The sequence below is a fragment of the Hemiscyllium ocellatum genome, chromosome 1 (genome assembly GCF_020745735.1).
Source record: "Hemiscyllium ocellatum isolate sHemOce1 chromosome 1, sHemOce1.pat.X.cur, whole genome shotgun sequence".
Lineage (NCBI taxonomy): Eukaryota > Metazoa > Chordata > Chondrichthyes > Orectolobiformes > Hemiscylliidae > Hemiscyllium > Hemiscyllium ocellatum.
In genome coordinates, this window is record NC_083401.1 from 115,445,229 (window position 1) to 115,470,369 (window position 25,141).

At 37.5% G+C, this 25,141-nt stretch overlaps 1 protein-coding gene across 2 annotated transcripts in view; it reads right to left on the reverse strand.

Annotated features, from left to right (window-relative positions):
* Positions 1–5,812: 5,812 nt before the first annotated feature.
* Positions 5,813–25,141, reverse strand: part of rbpjb (recombination signal binding protein for immunoglobulin kappa J region b) — an 86,766-nt gene continuing 67,437 nt past the window's right edge. For both annotated transcript variants that reach the window (XM_060825103.1, XM_060825110.1), the window contains exons 7-11: positions 22,148–22,260; positions 19,086–19,226; positions 16,031–16,186; positions 8,665–8,768; positions 5,813–6,658 (exon numbers count right to left, since the gene is read on the reverse strand). In XM_060825103.1, the coding sequence (XP_060681086.1) occupies positions 6,346–6,658; positions 8,665–8,768; positions 16,031–16,186; positions 19,086–19,226; positions 22,148–22,260 (827 nt within the window). In that variant the 3' untranslated portion in view covers positions 5,813–6,345. The remainder of the gene's footprint in view (positions 6,659–8,664; positions 8,769–16,030; positions 16,187–19,085; positions 19,227–22,147; positions 22,261–25,141) is intronic.

Here is a 25,141-nt window from a genome sequence, read left to right on the forward strand (position 1 = left end):
TGTAGTCCAGAATCAAAACAAACAGTTGGACAATTCTAGTCAACTGCAGATCAGTGTATATTTATCATTATAGCAACAACATACACCATATATGAAATCAAATCACACTACCTTTGCTCATTGGATTATTTCAGAGACACTTGAGAGACTTCTTTATTGTTGTATTTACGACCTGCTTTACTAGCTTCAGGCCTTGACCAAAATTTGAATCAGTACTTTTTTTTCCATTGTTCACTAGCGGGGAGCAAAGACATTCTATTTGAATGCCATTCTTCCAGCTTCCATTTAGAAATAAGATCTTACTAAAAAAAATCAAGTTTCATTTAATGGAACTACTCTCATACAAGTTTCATTTTCCCTTTGAGTGCCCCAGCCTCCATTTGATAAGCATCCATAATAAAATCCAATCGTTCTTGAGCATAGCATTCTGAATTAGCCCACCAGAAGTTGATTTTGTAAATTTTAGTCAAATCATTATATTGCTGCAGAGTTCTCAATTCTTATGTTTTTTACTCAAAGTAATGCAACTTGAGAATTTTTATATTTTTGTTCATCTCTGCAGATTTAAGTATTTAGCAATTTTCACAAAAACAATCCAGCAGCATAAAATAATGATTCAATACAATGTAGTGCAAATTTACAACCACAGACTCAAATTTATTTTTTCAGCCAAGACTTTTGTGGTGAGGAGAGTTGAAGATTTACCTCCTGAGTTCAATTAGATGAATTCTGTTAAGTTTGTGTAAGACATTCACCTCAATGTATATGTAAATACAAAAAGGACTCTGGGAACTAGTAAGACTTTTGGAATGAGAAAGTTGGAAATGTGTACATCAAAAACACTTGATAAAAATCCAGTGAATATTTTATAAAGCTCCACCAATGCTCAAAATTTATCCTTGGGAAAACAAATGCTACATGCTCATATGAGGTCAACACAAACACAATGAATGAAACCAATGTGCTACATAAGGTGCTGTTGCATTAACGATAGGGAATATCTTTTATAAATAAAAGGATTCTTACATTTGTGGGACTGATGTACAATAGTGCTCTGGCAGGTACAGGCATATAGTAGTGCCATAATTAAGTTAACGGACTGGAAATCCATAAGTAGGCCTGGGCTGATAAATCTAGACTGGAGTTCAAATTAGGCTTTTGCCTGAAACGTCGATTCGCCTGCTCCTTGGATGCAGCACCACACCAATCTGGAGTTCAAATTAGACCATGAAAACTTTAAATTCCATTTAAAAATCTAGAAATAAAAGTTATTAAACATTAAGACTGTCATAATAACTCAAATAGCATGCTAATATTCTTCAGGGAGAAAGTCAACTCCAGTATATCATTTGCATGGTTGTTTTAATTGCCTTCTTAGTAAGGCATATGCAGAACACTGCTAGAAAGCCACCTCAGAGTGAAAAATAAAGGTCCAATAAACAATAGCACTGTCAAAACGATTAGCATCGTAAAGAATGAATTGATAAGGTAATCTGGAAGGGGACAAGGGCAGACTGCAAAGGCTTGGATAATATACTTTACACCACCACTGACCTACGTAATGTACACAGTCAAGAAACCAATAGTTTTTAAAACAACCTCATCCCCAATCCCAAAGGTCTCGCACACTGTTAAACCAAAACGGGACTGCCCAACTGAGGCTGTCAATTGTCAAATGTGATGAGGAACTTGTTAAGTGCAATGTGTCAAACATCACTTGACATATTTAACCAGTTGACATTAATGTTTTTAAAAATGGCCAATAGACAAGATTAATAGTTGAACATTTTAAATTGAAAACTATTTGACATCAGATGTCTCCAGATGAACTAATCTCAGATTAGTTAGATGGTAACTTGGCAAAGCAGGTTTTATGTAGTGCTGTACTTCTCTCATCTAAACAAAAACCACAAACACACTTGCATGAACAGCTCTAAGGATTCTAGTGAAATTCACCAATGCATCCATTCCTACACACAACATAGTATTTGAAAACTGCAAATTTGAACATTTTGGAATCAAAATTCCAACAGAATAGTGAAAACCCAAGCAATTTTATTTCCAAAATTACCAAGTCTATAAAAACCTAGTCAATTGTAGTATCAAAATACTAGTAGAAATACATCCATATCAGAACAATGAAATCCTAATATATGCCTTGAAAAACACAACTGTTTTAGTCACAAAATACAAAAGGTACTTTCTTCTGCTTTTTTCAGTATCAATTTTGAACTGCTCTTCAGAAAATTCTAACTTAAGCTGGTATTAAACACCATCCAGCACACATACATGACTATTTTTCATGAGTCTTAATGAGCATTAGTACAGAAACTGGCAAATAAACATTAAGCCTAACGAATGTAATGTAGTGAATTTGGGGAAAAAAGGATGTACAAGTGGCACAGATACAAAGAATAGAATTAGCAGACGACTATGTGGGAGTGACAGCAGGCTCACCACTTTCAATGTTGAGAAAATGTGTCAGCAATTTAAAAAAATGAGAAAAATGATACATAGCATGAATAATAGATTACAGGTCGACAAATATCGCATGAGGTTTTATAATGCATGAAACAACTTCCTGCAATATCAGGTATAAATCTGGTTACACTTTAAAATTGATACAGATGCACTGACAAGGATGCAGAGAACAGTAAAAAGAATTACTGCAAGATGTAAAGTGGATGAGCTACAAGGAAAAATTAGATAAGTTTCAATTCATCAAGGGAATAAAAATGCTAAATTGTAAAAATAAATATCAAACTTTTGTTAGATTAGATGTTTAGTGCAAAATAAATTCAAAACAGAAGCAGGGATGGATTATTGGGTGATTAACTTATGAAAGAATTCATGGGAAAAGACAGAAAAATCAAACCCATCTGGGTGTTCAAGTTTAGTTAAAGTGTTAGGTTAGATGAATTAAAAAACTAAAAAGCGACAAACTTAATGAGTTACTTGGCTTGTTCTCACACACCTCAGGAAAATATTGGATGCCCACCCTTCAAACTGACTTTCACTCTAGCCCAAGTTGTCTGACTAATGGAAACAGATCAAAATGTCAAATAACTTAAATTTTATTCCCTTTTTTTACACAAACAGTTGCTTCCATTCATAACTTGTTTATCAAGTGCCAAAAGTATACATGGAGTTGTCTCCAGAACTTGTTTAAATTCACTGTGCAGGAGAAATTACTTTTGATGACAATAGCAAGCCATCTTGAAATTAATATATCAAGTCTGAAACCTGACAGCATTTAACCAGCTGTTACAACTTTGTTGGCAAATTAGTAGCTTTTTGCTCTTGAATGCCAACTGACCTCAGAGCTGCTCAATATTGAGGTGATAAGCAATATCAGGTTAACAATTCAAGGGGGATTGACAACATCAAATCCACTAATTTTTAAAAAATACTTAACTTTGAAAGTACTTCCCTTATTTCTATAATATTTAGAGTTGAGGCAAATATAGATGGAAATATCTTTCAAGGCAATAACTAATTATACTTTAAAGAAATTATACCTGTTTGAGTCTTATACCCACCACGAAATGATTGTCAGTGTGACGCAGTGTACAGTATTCTTCTCTGAAGCACAGGGTTTTGGTTCCAGCATCACTAGGAACATAAAACACACATGGCCTAGGCTGATAAGAGAAGACTGAGGAGACTGTTGCATTGCTAAAGGGGAGGCAACAGCTTTGCTAGATGTTCTGTTAAAAAAAGAGTCACGATATTGCTTACAGTCATTGCTTGATTTCCAGACCAACAAAATCTCCAACGTAAGCAGATCTCGTATGCAATCAGCTAACATTCTGATACATAACAGTTACTATATTTCAAAAGCAATGCATTGGTTGTGAAGCACTTTGGAGAGTTCACAAGACAGAAAACATTAAGCAGTAGGCTGAGAGATCTTTACTATGATGCCATAGAATCTGCTCACCAAATAAGCTCAGCCATCTTTAACTCTGAAGGGTGAAGGAGGTAGCCATATTAACATCTGAAGGCAGAAAGATCCAGTTCCACAATACGTGCACATAGACTATGGAGGGACAGAGGACAGTGCCTAACAGTACTTTCTTTTTCCATATTCTAGTTTTATGATCAATGTTTGCCATTTTAGTATACCCCAAAAGAGGTTATAAATCTATTTTACATTGAATGCCCTATCCATATTTGTTAACATACCTGTGGACACTAACATTTTAAATTCTGTCCAAATGCCAAACCTAGGACCTTTGGATATTCATGTTTCAACTTTTAGTGAAAGAACCATAGGAACACTGGACCAAAATCCATAGGAATACAATTCTTGATGAAAATACAAACAGCCTTATTGCAGCTTGAATGTAACAGATGTGGTATCAATACGTTAGGGACAAATTTCTAAACAGCAAATTACACTTTAAACAACATTTATCACTTTTAACGTGTAATAAAAAATAAGATAAACCACTGTACCAAATAACCAAAAAATAGAACTCACATGTAAGTGGATATATTGTTAATATGAAAAAGAGCTGGGAATATGTTTCAACATACAAAAGCAGTGCTCTGAGGGAAAATTACAAAATTAACTCAATACTTAATGGCCACATTCCCAGTTAATAGCAGAACCTCATTTATCAGGTGTCAGTGTATCCATTAAACTTCAGTTTTTACTCAAGTGGCAAAGCAAATCTATCAGATATTACTAAATACTGCTTTATTAAAATGATTGAAAAAAATAAAGCTATGTTTGACATATCTGTACTGTTGTATGTATTGCAGACAGAGCAGAAGCTACTTAAAACTTCTGATATTTTTGTTTTTGAAGTATATTGGGATGCTCCAACATGACAATGCAGCAAGAGATGATATGAAAGAATATCACAATTTTGGATATATATAATAGTTAATGTGATAGCAGCCATAATCTGATCGCAGTGGTAATCCTGAGAATTCAGAACAAAAAATAACCCTTTTGGTATTCTTAAGTATGAGGAAGAACCAGTTGAACAGCACAAAAAGCAGCAAAATGTGAATTAAAGTGTAGTCAATTGAGTTGTCACATAATGCTAAATTTTATAAAAGATGTACACTAACTGGTATTGCATTTATCCACATTACTGTGTATTAAAACTATTTAAAGAAAGCTTGAAACTGCATGTACTACTCTCCTAATGTGACATCATGAAATTCTGTCATATGGTTTGCGTGTCACTGTACAACATATCAAGATATCACATGAGGTGGAGCATACCAAAAAAACTCATTACCAACCTGCTTCAAACCAGTGGTTTTTTAACACAGCAGCTTGGCAACTGAGACATGAGTAAGCATATAGACACCTAAGTTATTGCTGTGCGCTCTGCATAGTTGAATACACACCCCTTTAAAAGTGACAGATTTGAAGAAGTAACTTACAATCTTATCACAAGGCTTGCAATTCACTAATTTTTCAAACTTATCACTGGAATCAAAGCTGTTATTGAAGAATCAGAATACAACAGTCCCTTCCTGCCTATTGTGTGTGTGTAACCTTTTATAGATAAAAGGAACCAGCTTACATCTGTGTTTAGATTGCCTTTGTGTAACAGATCACATTTAGCCAGTTTGACTTTAGTGCTTCTTTAAGTTATGATAAAGATCATGATACTGTAACTGATTTTTGTCCCACATCATGGTGTCATAGAGACATCCATTAAGTACAGTAATGCAGATTGACAGATCATAAAAATGAGGTTCTCCTCTCAAACACCACTTTCAATTAATAAAGTCACACGACTCAAGTTTTTTTTATAAAAAAAATAAAAATTAGGACAGTTCCAGCCAGTGACCAAAATATAGGTCTTTACTGGTATAGTAGGTGATGAGAATATACAGCAAGGTCAAGCCTGGAACCTGGATACTTCAGAGCCCATTGCTCATAGGAAGAAAATATAAACTATTTGGTAACAAAAGTGTACTATATGTATAATACAAAAAAGGTATGGTGAAACTGTACCTCCACTAAAGCTTATACAAGTTTCTTGGTCCATAGAAACTATGTTATTTTTGTATGCATTCTCTAGTCTTCTTCACCAACATCCCACCCAAATTCTTTATATCTTGCCCACACTTTAAACAGCTGAAAAATAGATTTCCATTTTAGCTCTTTATAAAGTTTTATACATAGGTGTATTTTCTTAATGTGGTAACACCCCTTGCAGATTATCAATGCTTGACATGTCCACCATCTGAACAAAGAGGTGATTTCCAGAATACCACAATTGTTGATACTAGTTGGGTTTTCTTTGCAGCACTTCAACAGTTTTGCATCTTCTCCCTTCCCAAGACTTGGCCACTGTCTTTAAACCACTTTAATAGTTAGGAGACTACTGTTGCTGCTGATGTGACAATAGTTGAGTTTGTGCTGACAGTTGTGTAACTTCCCTCACTGTTTGTATTCGAGTCATTTGATGCCATCAAGCTGGAATTAGCTCTAAGGATGGCTCCAGCAGCACTGCAGTGTGGTCTTGGTCCAGGCTCTGGTGTGTATGTGAAAGTAAGGCTCGTAGAGTAGATAATCCCATCATTTCGAACCAGAGTGACTGGGACCTGAACAGGTTGACGCACCCATCGCCAACCCTCTCGGAATGCAGAAATATCTGGAACAACACAGAGCATGCTCTCCGCACACCTTTTAAAAACAAAATTGAAGCCATTTAGCAAAGAGTTAGATAAATGATTTTTATTTCAATTACACCATGATCGCTTATAAAGGTACAGCGTATGCATTGAACATTATCTTGCACTAAGGGAATAAAACTTCATTCGATACCTTAGAAATTAACCTTATTGTCAGAAAGATCTCAGAGATACCAAAATGCAAGTGTGCCCAAAATTTTGGAATATGGGAATAAAATTGCTTCCATGGAAATATTAGCATTCTCACATGTGGCCAGGTTAAATCACATAAGAGTACACACTTGAAACATGTGCGTCCAGTGGATCAAAAACAACATTACCAGATCCCAATGTAAAAAGTGAAAACGCCTTGGTCATTTAAGTTACAGGTTCCCTGTTAAAATAAAACATACTCAAACCTTAGTTCAAAATTATGCAATATGTAACTGCATTAAAAATAATGAGGTTGTACTGCACCACAAGGTACAGAATATTTCAACACTTGTCTATATAGCATAGACTGACTTTGATTTTATTCCAAGGTTTAGGCTTCCATCTTGCCATAAAAAAATTGCCAGAAAATGATAGCATTTTAATTGTTTCAATAAAATACTTTTGCCACTTTTGTGTCACATTTGCATGCCACAAAGTGGCATAGATACAACATCTGCATTGGTACTCTCAGCTTGAGCAGCTCAGATGTTGTCTAAAAATATTAAAAATTCACAAATAATACACAAAGAAAACATGCTTATTTCTGGCAGTGGATGAGTGGAAAGCTGGCCAAATTTGCCTTGACCTCGTGCGCTGCGTCGAGATCAGTGCTCTAGCATGAATTGATGCCCTTTTATCTTTCAAGGAGTGCAGATAAAGATCACAGCAATAGACAGATAAGGAGACAATGATATGAAATGTTCAATAAGTAAAGATGAAGTTGCATGTAGGTAAATCTGATTTACAATTGCTTGGTCTGCAAACTAATCCTTTTAGCTTTGGCACAGTTTTGAGCATAGCTTCCCAGCTTCAAAGGCATTGCTGATTTGCATGTCACTGTAAATTTAAATGCTGGATAAAAAAATAACATTTCAGTACTACATTAACTGAATTATTTTGTTCACTGACTATGCTAAATTGTACAATACAGTCCACAGGTTTAGAACATTCCAAAACTGCTACATTTCTGTAAGGACAAAATTAAAATCATGAATTCGATCAAACCTCTAGGTCATTACGTGAAGTCAGTTGGCTCAGTGCTCTCCAAGAGAGTTGGGCACTTAAGGATTACTTGGGCACTCAAATGATATTGAAAGTTGCTTTACACAATACTTCACCACAACTTCCCCCAAAAAGTTTGAACAGTCTAGCCCAATGATTGTCACCTCAGTTTGTGTTAGCAATGGTGTCTCCCTGAGTGGTACTTGCATAAAAGTAACATTTCATCGCAGAGTTAAGCAAAGTGTCTAGTTTAACCTGCTCCAGGCTTGATCAGCAAATACTACTGAATAGTGATTAAAAAACCGAACAATTGAATGCAGCCTTCTGGACCAGGGAACAAAATAACTCCAGGTTCCCTTATCCCAAAACGTTTCTACCAGTTTGATTTCTAGGTCTATTAAGAATACACAAATAAAGATTTATCTATTAAACATGCATAAATATTAACAATATGAACAGTGCTGACAGATATATTGTGCCTATAGCCAAATAATGAAGCTAACAATACATACGGGATCAGGTTTAAGGGCAACACAGCAGAAAAATGACTAAGTAGCAATACTGAGCAAGTGTCAGTGAGATGAAGCTTCTTTAAATGCATATAAAGTGCCAGGATGTATGGATAACAGATCCGATGTCAATCAGCCAGACAGTAAAATTTAAATTGGGCTTAGCTACGTTAATATGCGGAAGCACAGAATAAAACAAGTAAACCATTTTTCTTCCACCCCAACCACCTTAATGTGGTTCAACCAAATTGAACTCAAAATAGCCATCTATAAAATGTTTAGTAAATTTCTTCACCTGTACATGGTCTCAGCTTCCACATCACCAAACCAAACTCGCAGATTAGGTGTAAAATTCTGTCCCGTGAGCTCAAGCATTGCAACGTCCCCGCCTCCATTTAACTATAAAAGAAAAGGTCAGTTGTACAAAGCCAGCTGCTGTATATACATCCATAATACACTGCAAAGTTATTGTATCATTAATAATGATACATATTGCCTTAAACCTACCTGTTGGTGCCCAAAGCAAGTAGAGTTCCTTTGCTAGTTTACACAAGGCTCATTTAAAACACTCACCAGTAAATTACAAACAGTTTAGTCATTCCATTGCTGAAAAAAATCTTTCAGCATAGAATCAGTTACTACAAGCATACTCGCCTACAGCCAAAAGAAACTCTTCAGACAGTCTCAAACTTATGGATGCTGCTGCAATAAATTTCTATTACATTGTAACCATAGGTGAATCCTGCTGAATTTAGGAGAAAAATGTAGCAGGTCTCATTAGTGTTTTCCATCAAACTGCATTATATGTGCATCAGAGCATTTTGTTACAAATTCAGAGGGTGTGGGTATCACTGGTTAAGTGAGCACTTATTGCCTATCACCAATTGCACTGGAGGTGGTGGTGGTCTTCTTAACTGTAGAATGTTGGTATAAGGAGTACATTTCTCATAAGGAAGTCCCAGGATTTAAATCCAATGTTTGTGTAGGAACAGCAACCCAGTTCCAAGTCAGGATGTGCTATTGCTTAAAGTGGAAATTGCAGGTGGTGCCCTTGTCCTTCTCAGTGATAGAGGTTGTGTGTTCAGAAAGTGCTACCAGGAGGTGCCTGAATTTGTTGCTGTGCATCCTGTAGATCATACATACTGTGACCATTGCGTTGGTGGCGAAGGGATTGAATGCAGAAGGTGCCAATCAGTTAAATGGAGAAAAATGGCAGGAAGCTGCAACACAAAGGGACTTGGAAATACTTGTACACAAGACACAAGCATACTGGTGCAGCATCTAATCAGGAAGGATAATGCAATGTTGGCCCTTATTTCAAAAGGGTTGGAGTACAAGAGTAGGGAAGTCTTACTTCAACCGTGCAAGGTGCTGGTGAGACCACATCTGCAGTACCAAGGAAAGATATTTCATTGGAGGCAGTTCAGAGAAGATTCAGCAGAATGATCCCTGCTATGGAGGATCTGTCTTATCAGCAAAAGGTAAATAAATTAGGACTCTACTCTCTAGAGTTTAGATGAATAAGAGGTGATCTCACTGATGGGCCTGACAGAGTAAATGTTGAGAGGATCTTTATTCATGGAGAGTCTATGACCAGAGTCAGACAAACAACATGGAAACTCGGTCCAACTTGCCCATGTCGACCAGATATCCTAACCTAATCTAGTCCCATTTGCCAGCACTTGGCCACATCCCTCCAGACCTTTCCTATTCCTATACCTTTCCTATTCCTATTCCCTATGCCTATTAAAATGTTGTAATTGTACTAGCCTCCACTACTTCCTCTGGCAGCTCATTCCATGCATGCACCACCCTCCATGTGAAAAGGTTGCCCCTTCGGTCCCTTTTAAATTTTTTCCCTCTCACCCTAAACCTATGCCCTCTAGTTCTGGATTCTTCCCCCAACACCAGGGGGAAGACCTTACTCATTTTACCCTATTCATGCCCCTCATGATTTTATAAGCCTCTAAAGATCACACCCTCAGCCTCCAACACTCCAGGGAAAACAGCCCCAGCCCATTCAGCCTCTCCCTGTAGCTCATGTCCTCCAACCCATGGGCATGGTTTCAGAAAAGAGGGGCACAGATTTAAAACTGAGATGAGAAGGAATTTATCGGAGGCTTGTACTTCTTTGGAACTCCTTGCCACAGAGAGCTGTGGGGCATAGTCCTCGTGCATATTAACTTTGACACCGATAGATTCTTGATTAGTTGGGGAAATCAGGAGTTATAACTCCCCAACTAACCAAGTTGGATTATGAGGTAGATACGAGGAATGCTGGAACAGCTATGAAATACCGAATGGCAGAACAGGCTCAAGGGGCCAAACAGCCCACTCCTGTTCCTTATAATCGTTGCTCTGGATAATATTGAGCATCCTGAATGTCGTTGAAGCTGCACCTATCCAGGCAAGTGAAGAGTATTCTATCACACTCCTGACTTGTGCCTTTCAGAATGTAGACAAGCTTTACGGAATCAATGAACTTAAGTCAACAACAGTTTTCACAGTTCTGACATGAACACCCGTGTTGCAGCCTTGCAGCATATTTGGTTTTTTCATTTCTTCTATTCACTATGAGTACAAAAGTTGCGTGTTTAAAATATTGCCTACTGTTCCAACCAAAATTCACCAGTAAGATTCTCCCGGAAAATCATGTAGAATTTATTTCAATTTGTGATAACAGATTTAAACAGAGACATGACAAGTTTAAGGGAAAGAAGTTTCCTTACAGTAATTTACTCAACATTAAGTATCAGCTGCATTGTGAAAGAATGATGACAGAGGAGGATTCCAGTATACCGGTTTCAATTTTTAAAAATCTGCAAAAGGAAGTGCCTCCTTACAGTCCTTAGTTAGGTTCCAAAGATGCCCAAAAGACAAAGCTTAAATAACCTAAAGTTAGAAAAGACTTCATGAATAACCAGAAGTCCATTCCAGCTGAGGAAAATTCTGGGAAAAGGAAACCAGGAGTGTCAGGTTTTCCATGTTGTGTTAGGACATAAACAACAGATGAACAAATATGACAAAACATATGTTAAAACAGAAAAAGAACTCAATCCAATAAGACATGACTTTAAAATCCCCTCACACACAGCAGGTATCCCAGGGAACAGGTGCAGGGAGTGAAATGTGGGCCTGGCCTACATTAACCTGTTACTATAAACCCTGGGTGGGCACCTGCCTCTTCTTGGAAATCATGGATTTACCAAAACTTCATACAAGGATGGGGACTACAAAATAATTGACAAGCAACCTTTTTACATAGTGTGTTTAAGGCCATAAGACATAGGAGCAGAAATTAGGCCAATCAGACCATTGAGTCCGCTCCGCTGTTCAATCATGGCTGATAAGTTTCTCTACCCAATTTTCCTACTTTCTCCTCATAACCCTTGAACCCCTTGACAATCAAGAACCTATCTTAGTCTTAAATATTCAGAATGAGCTGGCCTCCACAGCCTTCTGTCCGTGAATTCCACAGATTCACTACTCTCTGGCTGAAGAAGTTCCTCTTCATCTGTTCTAAAAGGTCTTCCCTTTACTCTAAGACTGTGCCTCAGGTCCTGGTCTCGTCTACCAATGGAAATATCTTCCCATTATCCACTCTGTCCAGGGCATTCGGTATTCTTTATTTTTCAATTAGATCCTTCCTCATCCTCCTAAACTCCATCCAGTATCGACCCAGAGTCCTCAAACATTCGTCATATGTTAATCTGTTCATTTCTGGAACCATTTCATGAATCTCCTCTGAACATGCTCCAGGGCCAGTACATCCTTCCTGAGATATGGGGCCCAAAAATGCACATAGTACTCCAAACATGGCCTGACCAGGGCCTCAGAAATACATTCCTCCTTTCATATTCATGTCCTGTCAAAATAAATACTATCATTGCATTTACCTTCCGAACTACTGACTCAACCTGTAAGTTTACCTTGAGAGAATCCTGGACTAGAATTCCCAAGACTATTTGCATTCAGACTTCTGAATTTCCTCCCCATTTAGAAAACAGTCCATTTCTCTGTTCTTGCTACCGAGGTGCATGACCTCGCACTTTCCCACATTGTATTCCATCTGCCACTTCTTTGCCCACTCTCCTAACCTGCCCAAATCCTTTGGGAGGGTCTCCGCTGCCTCAATGTTACCTGTTCCTCTACCTAACTTTGTACGACCTGTAAACCTAGGCAGAATGCTTACCTGGAACATTAAGTTTCAAACAAGCTATCCTTCCACTGAGCTAAAGTCAGAGTTATGTATACTAGAATCATAGAGATGTACAGCATGGAAACAAACCCTTTGGTCCCTGCTGACCAGATATCATAAAATTAATCTACTTCCATTTGCCAGCATTTTGTCCAGACTCCTCTAAACCTTTCCTATTCATTTTCCATCTTGATACCTTTTAAATATTGTAATTGAACCAGCCTCCACTACTTCCTATGACAGCTCATTCCATGCACACTATCACCCTTTGCATGGAAAAAGGTGACCCTCAGGGCCCTTTTAATTTTTCTCTTCTCACCTTAAACCTTTGCCCTCTAGTTTTGGACCTCGCTATTCACCCCAACAATGACCCTCATGAATTTGGAAACTTCTATAAAAAGGTCCCTCAGCCTCTGCTCCAGGGAAAATAAACATTTGTTGGTGTTGTTAGGAATTAATGCGAAGTTTAGGAATTCATCTTATTAGATGGATGGAGAGAATTTACTACTGTTCTTAGGTAATTTCCTCTTGAACTCTAAGTCAATTCCTCCACATCAATGATGCCTATGTCTAAACTCCAAAATGAACCCTCTTCACTTTCTAACTCATCTATCCTCAAAGATTTACATGTGAATTTGCTTATGGGGCAGCTTATTTAGAGTCAAGAGTGTGGTGCTGGTAAAGCACAGGTCAGGCAGCATCTGAGCAGGAGAATCGACATTTTGGGCATAAGCCCTTCATCATTATGTCCAAAATGTCAATTCTCCTGCTCCTCGGATGTTGCCTGACCTGCTGAGCTTTTCCACTACACTCGCGTCTCTGATCTCCAGCATCTGTAGTCCTCACTTCTCACAGCTTATTTTGACTCCATTCCCATTAAACTGATCAAACTTACTTCCAAAGTGTCTAACTGTCAAATTGCTCAATCTTCCAAGGTGTTATGCTTCTTCAACTGTCCTCCACAATCCCGTGTTTACGAACTACCAAATCTCCCAACCTGTAAACTCCCTACCCTCATTTCTCACCAAATGTTTGAAACAATTGTCATGAAAATTTGTCCATTTTCCTGAAACACTGAGAAGTTCCCTAATCAGGATTTTGCCTTGCTAGATCACTGACCATGCCAAGATTACATGATCATGTTCTTCTGACCATAAGAAATTAACCTTCCTTATCCTGTGACTACTGATATAGTCCTCCTTTAATTGCAAAAAGCATTCTTCTGCAACGCCATCTCCAGACCGCTCAGATTTGTGGATGACTTTCATTTTGTTTAACAAACATAGCCGCATGGGTAGGCCAGTCAGCCCTTTGATTCTGCTCCGCCATTCTAGATAATGGCTGATCATCTACCTCAATGCTATTTTTCCATGCCTTCCTTATACCTGATATCATTAATAAATAGAAATTTATGTTTGAACTAAACGACTAAAACTTCAATACTGAAGCAGAGCAAACGTTCCTCATCTAAAATGCCTTGCCCTTTATTTTGAAACTGTTTCCCCTGGTTCTAGATCCCACAGTCGGGAAATATCCTTTATTCATCTCAACCACAGTCAAAATAGCCAACAACAGCTTTGCTTCTATACTTTGCAACATTGTCTCTGAAGTTGTTCAACTGAAAACCTTTCTCAAACCTTTAGCAAACATGAAGCAGGTGCCCACTGATTACATCAACTTTATTTTTGCAAAATGTCTCTATACTTCTGCTGCCCATGTTATCCAAGTGATTGCTCAACATCAACAATTAGCTATTTTTTCCAATTAAGCAGATCAAGCTAATTTAAACAAAAAAAAATTCAAGCTCAGTGCACCTGATTAAGGCTGTTTATCCTATTTGAAGCAAGCCAATCTTTCAATTATGTATCTGTAACAACGATGGCTGACTTCAACTTGTATAATATTGTTAAATCCCATTCTTCAGCAGCCAATTTGTTTTTAAAACTTTTCATCTCTCCTTTGCCACCTTTGGATTTAATTCTTCCAGCTGCCCCTTTGCTACACTGTGTAAACATAACATCTAAAACTGAGTTACCTGTATTTCAAAGTACATGTCCTGCTCATCCACTATATTCCCTCAATGATCTACCTTGAGTTCTCGTCTCTACATTACCTCCAATTTAAAATTCTCACCATTGTTTCAGCACTTTTCCACATAATCCTTCCTATATTCATGAACAGCTCTAGCCTTGCAGTTCAGAAATCTCCATACTTCTAACTTTGGCTTCCAGCTTACATCCCTCTTTCTTCACTCTACTCCTGATGCCAACAGCCACCTAAACTTAATATTCTGGAACTTCCCTTCAATGTCTCCAACACACAGTTCTTTAAATGTCTTAAAAACCAACCTTGGATTAAGCTTTTGTTAAATGCTCCATTTTTTTATCATCTTGACAACTGTTTTCTTCAGATTGCATCTTTCAAGTAGCTTTCAATGCGGTCTGTGTTGAAAGGTTTTTTTTTAGATTACTTACAGCGTGGAAACAGGCCCTTCGGCCCAACAAGTCCACACCGACCCGCCACCCACCCATACCCCCACATTTACCCCTTACCTAACACCACGGGCAATTTAGCATGGCCAATTCACCTGACCTGCACATCTTTGGACTGTGGGAGGAAACCGGAGCACCCGGAGGAAACCCACGCAGACACGGGGAGAACGTGCAAACTCCACACAGTCTGTCGCCTGAGTCGGGAACTGAACCCGGGTCTCAGGCGCTGTGAGGCAGCAGTGCTAACCACTGTGCCACCATGCCGCCCACCAAGTGCATACAAGTTATACAAGTGCAAATTGTTGTTAGGTGTGTTTCAGGGTCTCTTTGAGGTCAATTGACTTAAGAATAACTTGACTGTTATAGATTAAAGCAAAGCTGTACATATGCAGCCAAGCCTTAAATATGATATGCAAGCTAAACAAGTCCACAATTTTCCAAGATGACAACTGACCAATTCCCTGGAGGTTGTACTGTATCTAGGCCTCTTGTCACTTAGCCCTGAAAGCTAATTTGCCAAGTACACTGATGGACAAGTAGTAAAATTATCACTGCTCTTAGATTAAAGCACACGTTTTAGTTGAATCTTTTTCGTAAGGCTGGTCTTTTAACGATACTTAGCCAAGTTATTTAATTTTAAAAGATGTGGGACTTGTTCGATCACATGCAAATAAAAAATGTGTATATTTTTTTCCGATAGCTGGGTTCAGAGACTTTTAAACAACGTGATATATTCTGTCTATCACACCTTGCAGAGCCGAAAAACAAACTTTCCCCCTCAAAGTCAAAGATCACCTAATTTGTTAGCCAGTTTCTTCAGTCAATGGCTGGTTCTTCTTGGGCACATCTTAAAACTATAGCATTTTCAAAAAAACTTGCACTGATACGTTCTTGCCCTTAATGTAAAGAGATTTAGCCACTGTAATCTAAATGTAAACAAGCAAACCTATAAATGTTCTAAGTCCTGTTACCTGAAGACTTTCTACAACAGGTACAGGTGTCACTGGTGCATGTACGGGCCCCATCCCCTCGTAGAAAGTGTATTCAGCCTTATCTGTGCTTATGATTGTCCAAGAGGCTCCATCGTTTATCATTTCTTTGTTTGGTTCTTTTGGACATGGAGTGGCCTGTTAGGGGAGGGAGGGAGGGGGCAAAATTAAATTAAAACACACACTGACCATGAAACACAAACTAAATCCAAGTTGCATTGATTGACTTTATGGAGACATAAGTTTTTAAAATAGTGAAAGATCAGTTCAGTCTTCAAAGTACAGTGGAACTTGTATTATTCATATTCCAATTATTTACCACTATCTTCATTGGTCAAAACATTGTTTCTTTAGTTAACCTATGATCAATCTCCTGCATGACCAAAATTACAATTGAATCATCATTAATGTTGTGCTTACTATAAGTTTTAAGACCTGTGTCTACTATTATCGATATTCCAGCGTTTTAATATTTTTATAATAGGCCCAACATATGTACTATTTGGTACATGTACAACACCAGTGCTTTGAGATTCTCAAATGCCTTTTTAATTTCAATTCCCCAATCAGTAAAGTCAATTACAGCAGTTAATAAAAGTTCCACTGCAAACACTTGAAAGTTTAATTTCATAGAATTGAAATCTACAGCATAAAACTTATAAAATATTTCAAAAATAATTTTGGTGCAACTTCCTGATTGCAAATGTTTGATGTAGTTAGCCATGGAAGTTCTGGCTAAAATAAAAAACATATTTTGATAAGGAAGCAACATAGTTGTATTTTAGTAAGAATGCACTAACTACACAAAAAGCTAAATTTTAAGTTGTGCTGGCAATGATGTATCGGCTGCAAACCATGTTCCAAAAGAAATACTGAATTGAACATATGTGCATTTAACTTGCAGCCAAGAACTTTTAGTTAAAAATAAAAAGCTGAATTCTGAACATTGATTTTCATTTATTTACATCCAGAATTGAAAATTAGTGCAAGGATTTACATCCATTTGCTTCAGTGATAACATTCTAACGTCTCAAACAAAGACACACAGCAGAAACCTGAACCAGTGGTGTAGGTCAACATTTCAGCACAGTACTGAGGGAGAGCACCACCATTAGAAGTGCAGTCTTTGGGCAAGTCAAACCACAATTCCTCCCTACTATACAAACATGAATATTATTCAAGGTCAGAACAGCTAATTCTGAGAACATACTGCCTAATACTTATTCCCTCAACTACTAACAAAAACAAACTGGTAGCGTATTTTAATGTTTGCGAATCCTTATTATTGACAAGTGGTTTCTCTGTTTGCCGACCAAATGACTGAGGCTTACCATTAAGAAATAATTCTTTGCAACATTGCAAAGATGAAGAGGACACCTATCCATATTGTGTATTCTCATGTAAATTTACATTGATTGAAGTAGCAGTTAGGTGAATTAAGTTCAACAGATTTTTATATGGGGAACAAGCAATAATAATTTATACTGCTGGAATAGTTCAAAGATTTTATTACTTTTTTTAAACGTTCTAATTAATTTCTGAACACTGGTAGTCCTTTCAAATGCCAGAAGTATATCATATCTCAGATGGAAAACAACGCAATTTGTCAAATTACAATCTTAACTTGAAAGTAAAGTCAACATGAAGTTCTGAAACCAGTACACTTAACCAGTACAGATAAACCTTCAAAGTATATTGTCAATTCTATTATTAATTTACCAAGATTCTTGACCCACGTATAAGTCTGTCTGGTTCAGCTTTAGATATAGTGCACAAGAAAAGGGATGGATATGTTATACAAGGAACAAACAACACAAAGAATAGCTATTTGGATGAAGTACAGATTGTTGCTGATGTCAGAGGAACAGCTTGTCAAAAGCCAGTTCCTCCAGCATTTGAAAAGTGAAGAAAAAGGTTGAGATGTAGAGAAAATGCAATATTTGCTACCAGGAAATAAAGGAGTCACCTACAATCTAATGTAACTTCTCCTCATATAACACCCTTAGGCAACAGAGAAGACATATAACTTGCTCAAGTTTCTGTCATGTTACCTTGAAACCAGTAGCTACAAGATTGTTGTTAAACCAAACATTTGAGCCTATCCCTTTACATGGTAACACAGTTCCTTTTCACAATTGTCTGATGACAAAGTAGAAATCAGACACTAATTCTGTCTAATGCAAATCCTTTGTTTTTAAAAAAATTTCACAAAATGTGAGCATTGCTGGCAAGGTCAGCATTTATTGCTCAATCTTAACCGCCAGTTATAAATCTCTTCATTTTTGTTTTCAAAACAACTTGAGGTTGAAATGTGAGGAGGAAAGAGTCTCTCTTTTGCTGTAACACAACTGAGTCCGTGTAGTGGACATTTGTATTGGTTTACCACTGTTTATGACTGCAAGCAGATTAATAATAATAAATTATGTAGCAATGTATAAGAAAATGACTTTTGTTGCCCATGTACTTCAGTCCATCTGATTTGCTCAGATTGCTCAATTTAACTCTGTTCTTCAATTAAATAGTCATTGCTAAGCTATAAAAAGGGGAAATTTGTAATAAAGGCTGCTTTGAAGACTGATCATGGTTTGAAAATTCAAGACTACTGGGCCATACTTGCATCATTTTAATGGGCTGTATTTATAATTTTGACAACTTTGTTGCCCTATTCTGGATAGTCTTCCCATGCCTGAACTCATTCCCTATACATCTAAGAGATCTATTTTCCCTGATTGCAACCAAAACAATTAGATGTGTGCTTTTGACATGTTGCTAGTTGGCTTGTTTCTAACTTCATTTCAGGCAATGCAACCTCTGGAACTGTACATAAAACTTCAAATGCAGAGTTAGTTATCACTTGGAGAACTAAAGCCACTGCAGCATGCTATAGAAAACGAAATCTGTAACATGGCCAATTGATTCATCAATATAATTTCTCAATTCTTTTGAGGCCCATAATTCAAGATGGATTTAAGAAACATGTCTCACTTACCTACACACAATGGTTTGATAAAACAGTCAAAATAATTCATTTTCTTACTTGAAATTGGATTATCCTTTCTTGAGAAAGGCACAGATACATCCTTTCTGTATCTTTCAGATAAAATGCACACTTATGGAGCTGTGACACTGGGTCATCCGCATCTAATAATGCTGTTTGTTTATCAACTTTACGAATTATCTGCAAAAGATCAAGAAATTTAATGTCAGTTTATTGAATTCCACAGTGGTGTTGTGAACATTTGTCCATTTGATACCTAAAGCATCAGCTTGTTTTTGACCAAGTAAATATTATGTCACCAAGAGAAACAGAAAAAGAAATGAAACAGTTGACCTCTCTCTCATATACAGTATAAACTACCAAGAGAATTTGGTAACAGAACTCCCGTGTAATGATAGCCTCCATGACATGTTACCCAAAACTTGAAAATCAATATGCTGCCAGTGTTTTTGCCCAAGCATCAACTTTGCTAAAGGTTTGAAATTTGGTGCTCGAAGAAGTCTTCACTACTACACCAAAAGATAAAACAGTGTTGCATGCTCAAGAGCGCATGTAGTCATAACTCAAATAACAGAGGAAATATTGATCAATAAACCAGGTGGGAAAAGCCAGTACAAATGACAACATCCACAAAGTGTGCTTCACCTGCATTGGTTATAAATCCAAAACGACATGGAGGCATAAAACCTATGCACTAAGTTAGTCTGTCGTTTGTTCTTTTCAGAATTACCGACGTGTGTGTCAAAACAGATTGAACCATAATTTTCCTGTTAATGCGGCAAGTTACTATTGAAAGAGAAAGTTAAAAATCACAACACCAGATTATAGCCCAACAGGTTTATTTGGAAGCACTAGCTTTCGGAGCTCTGCTCCTTCATCAGGTGATTGTGGAGTATAAGATTGCAAGACACACAGTTTATAGTAAAAAGTTAGTGCGATGCAACTGACCTGGATTGAAGAAGACCTGGACTGTTTGTTAAGTCTCTCATCTTTTAGAATGACCATGTTGATTTCAGTTCTTTCAAATGTAAACCCTAGAATATCTTTTCACAAGTTACCTTCTCAAGTGAACTTGTCAATAGGTGCCAGGTCAGCACAGATAATGCATTGAAGGCGTGAGGTGCCTGTGCCCCAATGTTCAGACAGATTCTGTAAATCCCTTTATTAGAAATAGAATTATACATGGATTCATACATTTTTTGAGCAAGTTAAATGTAATTCTGTAAGTACAAATTCATCCCACAAACGTGTGCGCCTGAGTGTGTAAAGGGGTATAAATCTGAGAGATCGTGGGTGTGTGGGGGGCAGGGGAAGAGTAGTATAGTAGGATTGCCTGTAGTCTTGGGTTCATGTCACACCACAGCTGACCCCACTGCACTACACACACTACTACAGACTCATGCATTCACACAGACCCTCTCTCATAAATTCACATACACATCCACATATGCACAGATGAGTGTGACTTAAACAATCCAGGTCTTTCTCAATACAATTTCAGTTTTGACCAAGTAAATATTATGTCACCAAGAGACTTTTGCTATAAATTCTGTGTCTTAAGATCTTATAATCCTAAACCACATGAAGGAGCTTGCTCCGAAAGCTAGTGTTTCTGAATAAACCTGTTGGTCTATAACCTGGTATTGTGATTTTTAACTTTATACACACCAGTCCAACACTGGCACTTCCAAATCTTGAAAAAGAAAGGCATTTTCAGCAGCCTAGCCCACATTCATCCCTCAGTGAAAACCCCCAGAATCAGATTAACAAATCACTAAGTTCAGTTGGTATTAACTTCAGTTTGATTGATAAAAACTGCCACTTTTGTTGATAGGGTTAGGACTAGGGATAACCCTTTCACAGGCACTCCATTTGCAAAGTAACTTCTGGGCAATGAAGTTTAGAAGATTAAGGGGAGACTTAGAGATGTACAAGATAATACATGGCTTGGAAAGGGTGGACGCTAGGAAATTGTTTCCATTAGACGAGGAGACTAGGACCCGTGGACACAGCCTTAGAATTAGAGGGGGTCAATTCAGAACAGGAATGCGGAGACATTTCTTCAGCCAGAGGGTGGTGGGCCTGTGGAATTCATTCCACGGAGTGCAGCAGAGGCCGGGACGCTAAATGTCTTCAAGGCAGAGATTGATAGATTCTTGTTGTCTCGAGGAATTAAGGGCTACGGGGAGAACTCTGGTAAGTGGAGTTGAAATGCCCAGCAGCCATGATTGAATGGCGGAGTGGACTCGATGGGCCGAATGGCCTTACTTCCACTCCTATGTCTTATGGTCCTATGTTTTGACAAAGTCTGATGCTGTAATAAGATGCTATGCAACTTTTTTTGCTGAAATAAATTTCACTGATGCATGAATATTTCATCATAATTTATCTGATCCAATATACCTTTTAATGTCAACTCAGCTAACTGCAAGTTAAATCTCAGACAGCAAATGTATCCTAAGCTTTACTAGAAAGCATCTTGTCTCAAGTGCATTGTTTATCTGTTCTGAGGAACATGTCATTACACTCCCCACTGTGAGAGTAATTGGAAGTCACGTTTTCAAGGTCACTGTAGAAAAACCAAAAGACCAACCAAGCTTGCTCCACCATTGAACTAAATGGCGCCTAATTATTTACATCAATAACACTTGACTTTACTTTTGCCACATCTTGGTTTAATTAGTCCCAGAAATCTATCAATTACTATCCTGATGTTCAATATTGCATAATCACAGCCCGCTGGGGTAGAAAACGCCAAAGAATCACCACCCTCAATGAAAAAGTTTTCATCTCAGTTCTAAACAGTCAATCTCTGTTCTGTGATTATGTGCCCTGGACTTTTTGGAGGCTCACAAGGATTTTTAAAAAAAAAACTCAATTCTGTAACAATAGTACCCTTTCCATCTCCATGGTAGTGCAAGAATCAGATGAAAGATTGACCTTGAACAAACTGCTAAAGGCCTGCAAACAGCCATACAACTGTACTGTCATTTCGCTATCTTTGAGATACAAAAGTGACAAAATGAACATACACAAAATGCCAAGTATTTACGTTTGAACACTAAACTATTAAAGATATACAAAAAAGGAAGCCACTATACCAGTCTAGGAAGTGCCATCCCAGTAACAGAACACACCAGCTTCACTGTCTGACCATAATGAATGTATCCATCACGCACTGTGAATTCTTCGCCCTCTGATTCTTCATCATCCACTGTAGACAACAAATATATTTATTATACATACTACGACTGCAAATTAGTTTAATACTCAGTTGCTACCATTAAAAAAACATGCATTATACATATATGGCTATTGAAGGACAACCTCAACTCATTTATACTCTTCACACCAAGAACTAAAGGCATGCAAATAGTGAAAGGTACTCATTACAAGCAAAGAGCAATCAAAAACAAAAATAGAAGTAGTTGCTGGAAGAGCTCAGGTCTGGCAACATCTGAAGAGAAATCACAGTCAACGTTTCGGGTCTGGTGACCCTCACCGAATCAGAAACTCTAACTCTGCTTTCTCTGCACAGAAGCTGCCAGACTTGCTGAGCTTTCCCAGCAACTTCTGTTTTTGTTTCTGATTTACAGAAACTGCAGTGCTTTCAGTTTTTAAAATATCACAATCAAACGTATTACACTAATCTGCAATTTTGTTCAATAAGACAGACATGTTTTAGGGTCAATGTTACATTGAAGGAACGGATCCACAGGCGAACAAAGAAAATTAATACTGATTGCAAGCACTTTCCTTTACATACCAAATTGTTAAGTTTGAAAATGATCACACAAACTAGGCAAAGGTATGGTGAATCCTTGGAGAAATTTGCTAATTCGAAAGTTTCATTACAAAAACAAGTGCAATTCGAGAACGAACTATAATGGAACTAGTTCCAAAGCTCAGAAGGAACGACAATTTTTAATACCTGATCTCTTCTAAAATTGAGAACTGTAGATTTAGAACAGGTAAGCAAAACTGTTTATAGTTTATTATAGCTAGCACTGAAATTTAGTTTTCACCAAAAGCAAAATCAGTTAAATTAGAATGCACATCATGTTTGAAACCATGGACTACCAAGTCAACTAGGCTTTTTCATCAGTGTTCAAACCAATTTTTGTCCTTGGCTTCATTTTTCTCTCCTAAATATTTACATGAAATAGTTCTGAAGAGAGACATTTTATCTTGTACTCATTAGGTTAAATGCGAGAATGCCAAATTTCAAATTATCACAACAGTTTGTATTACAGGAAAATGGGTGCAGAGTACAGCAAGTTGACCGTGATTGGCCAGAGCATTGCTATGGAGGAACACAGGATACCAAGCTCTACAGCAAATCAAATAACATATCTCTTTAATAATTTGCCATGCTTTGTTCTTCTTGGGCAGTTAGTGTCAGCAAGCATGCCCAAGTCAGGTATTATCATCAAATGGGAAGTCCTCTTCTACACTACCTTACCCTGGCAATGCAAGCTTGCCCGAGCTGCATCTTCAGGGTATTCCATTGTTCCTTAATCATCTTTCCCAGCGACCAAGAGCTGTTACCTGAACTTGCTCTTCATTTTAAACTCTTATGTATGGCATGTCATTGATGTAGACACCATGATAAAAGTACACATGACAATAAGTTTCTTTTACTCATTCTGCTTTAGAAACCTAAGATGTTACAGATCTTAAGATCCAAAATGTTATATACAACATAGTTCCATTTTCAATAAAGCAGAGAAAAATCAAAAGAAAGATTGGCAACGATCAAAGATGTTGAAACATGAAAATGGGGGTAAGCAATTTGGACCTTCAGGTCTGCTCTACTATTCAATACGATCAGGACTGATTATCCTACTCATTACCCTGTTCCCATTTTCTCCCCATATCTTTTGACCCCTTTAAGTCTATGGACTGTACCTAACTCCTCCTTGAAAACACAATGTTTTGGTCTCAATTGTTCTGTGGCAAATAATTTTACAGGCTCACCATGTCCTGGATGAAGAAACTTTCCTCCTCATTTCAGTCCAAAATGGCCTACTCTGTATCGTCTGAATGGCATATGCCTTTTTTAAATGTTCCTATTAAGTAATACAGAATATTAAACACATTGCCTAATTTCTGAGCAACTATTAAACAGACCCATAACTCCAAATTCTTATTCTGAGATTGTGTCATTTGGTCCTAGACCCTCCCACAAAGGGACACAACCTTGCTGCATTCTAGCCTGTCAAACCACCTTAGAATTTAGTATATTTCATTCAGATCTATTCGTTCTTTTATATTCCAATGTTACAACCTATACGTCTCATCGTATGATTCCTTCTATACGCCAGATCAGCTGAGTGAACATTCTCAGAATTGCCTCAGATGCAAACACACTTTTCCTCAGTTCAAAGTACTTCAGCTGTGATTTGGCTACTACCTTGTATAGCTTTATCAAAGCCTCCCCATTTTTATATGCGTGTCCTTTGTGATACTTGTCTCTTTTCTGAACTTAGATGCCAGCTTTTTGTGATTTATGCCTTATGACTCCCAAATCCTTTTGCTGTGACTTTTTAAGATTTAAGTAACATTCAGTTCCTCAATTCTTCCTACCAAAGTGTACAGGCTGAAAATATCCTCTTTTCTCTATTTCTGTCCTCTATTACGATTTCCCCTTTTAAAAAAAATCTAGGTCAGTAATTGCACACTTATTCTAGCCTTTTTAAAAGAAATATAGAAATAACTAAACAGATGCAAGCATAGTAGGCTATTCAGCCACTGAGCCCATTATTATTCAACAATCATGACTGATCCTCTTTCTCAGTGCTATTCTCAAACTTTGCCCCCAACTCTTTGACTTTTCAAAATCTATTTATTTTTCAAATATATTCAGTGACTTGGCCTCCACAATATTTTGCGGTTGAGAATTTGATAAGTCCACCACTCGAAGTGAAAAAATGTCTCATCGCAATCTGAATGGGCCTACCACATATCCTGAGACAGAGACCCTTTCTTCTGAACTCCTTGGAAAGGAGAAACATCACCCCTGTATCTAGTCTGCTCAGCCATCAGAATTTTGCATGATTCTATGAGACAATCTCTCTTCTTCTGAATTCTATTGA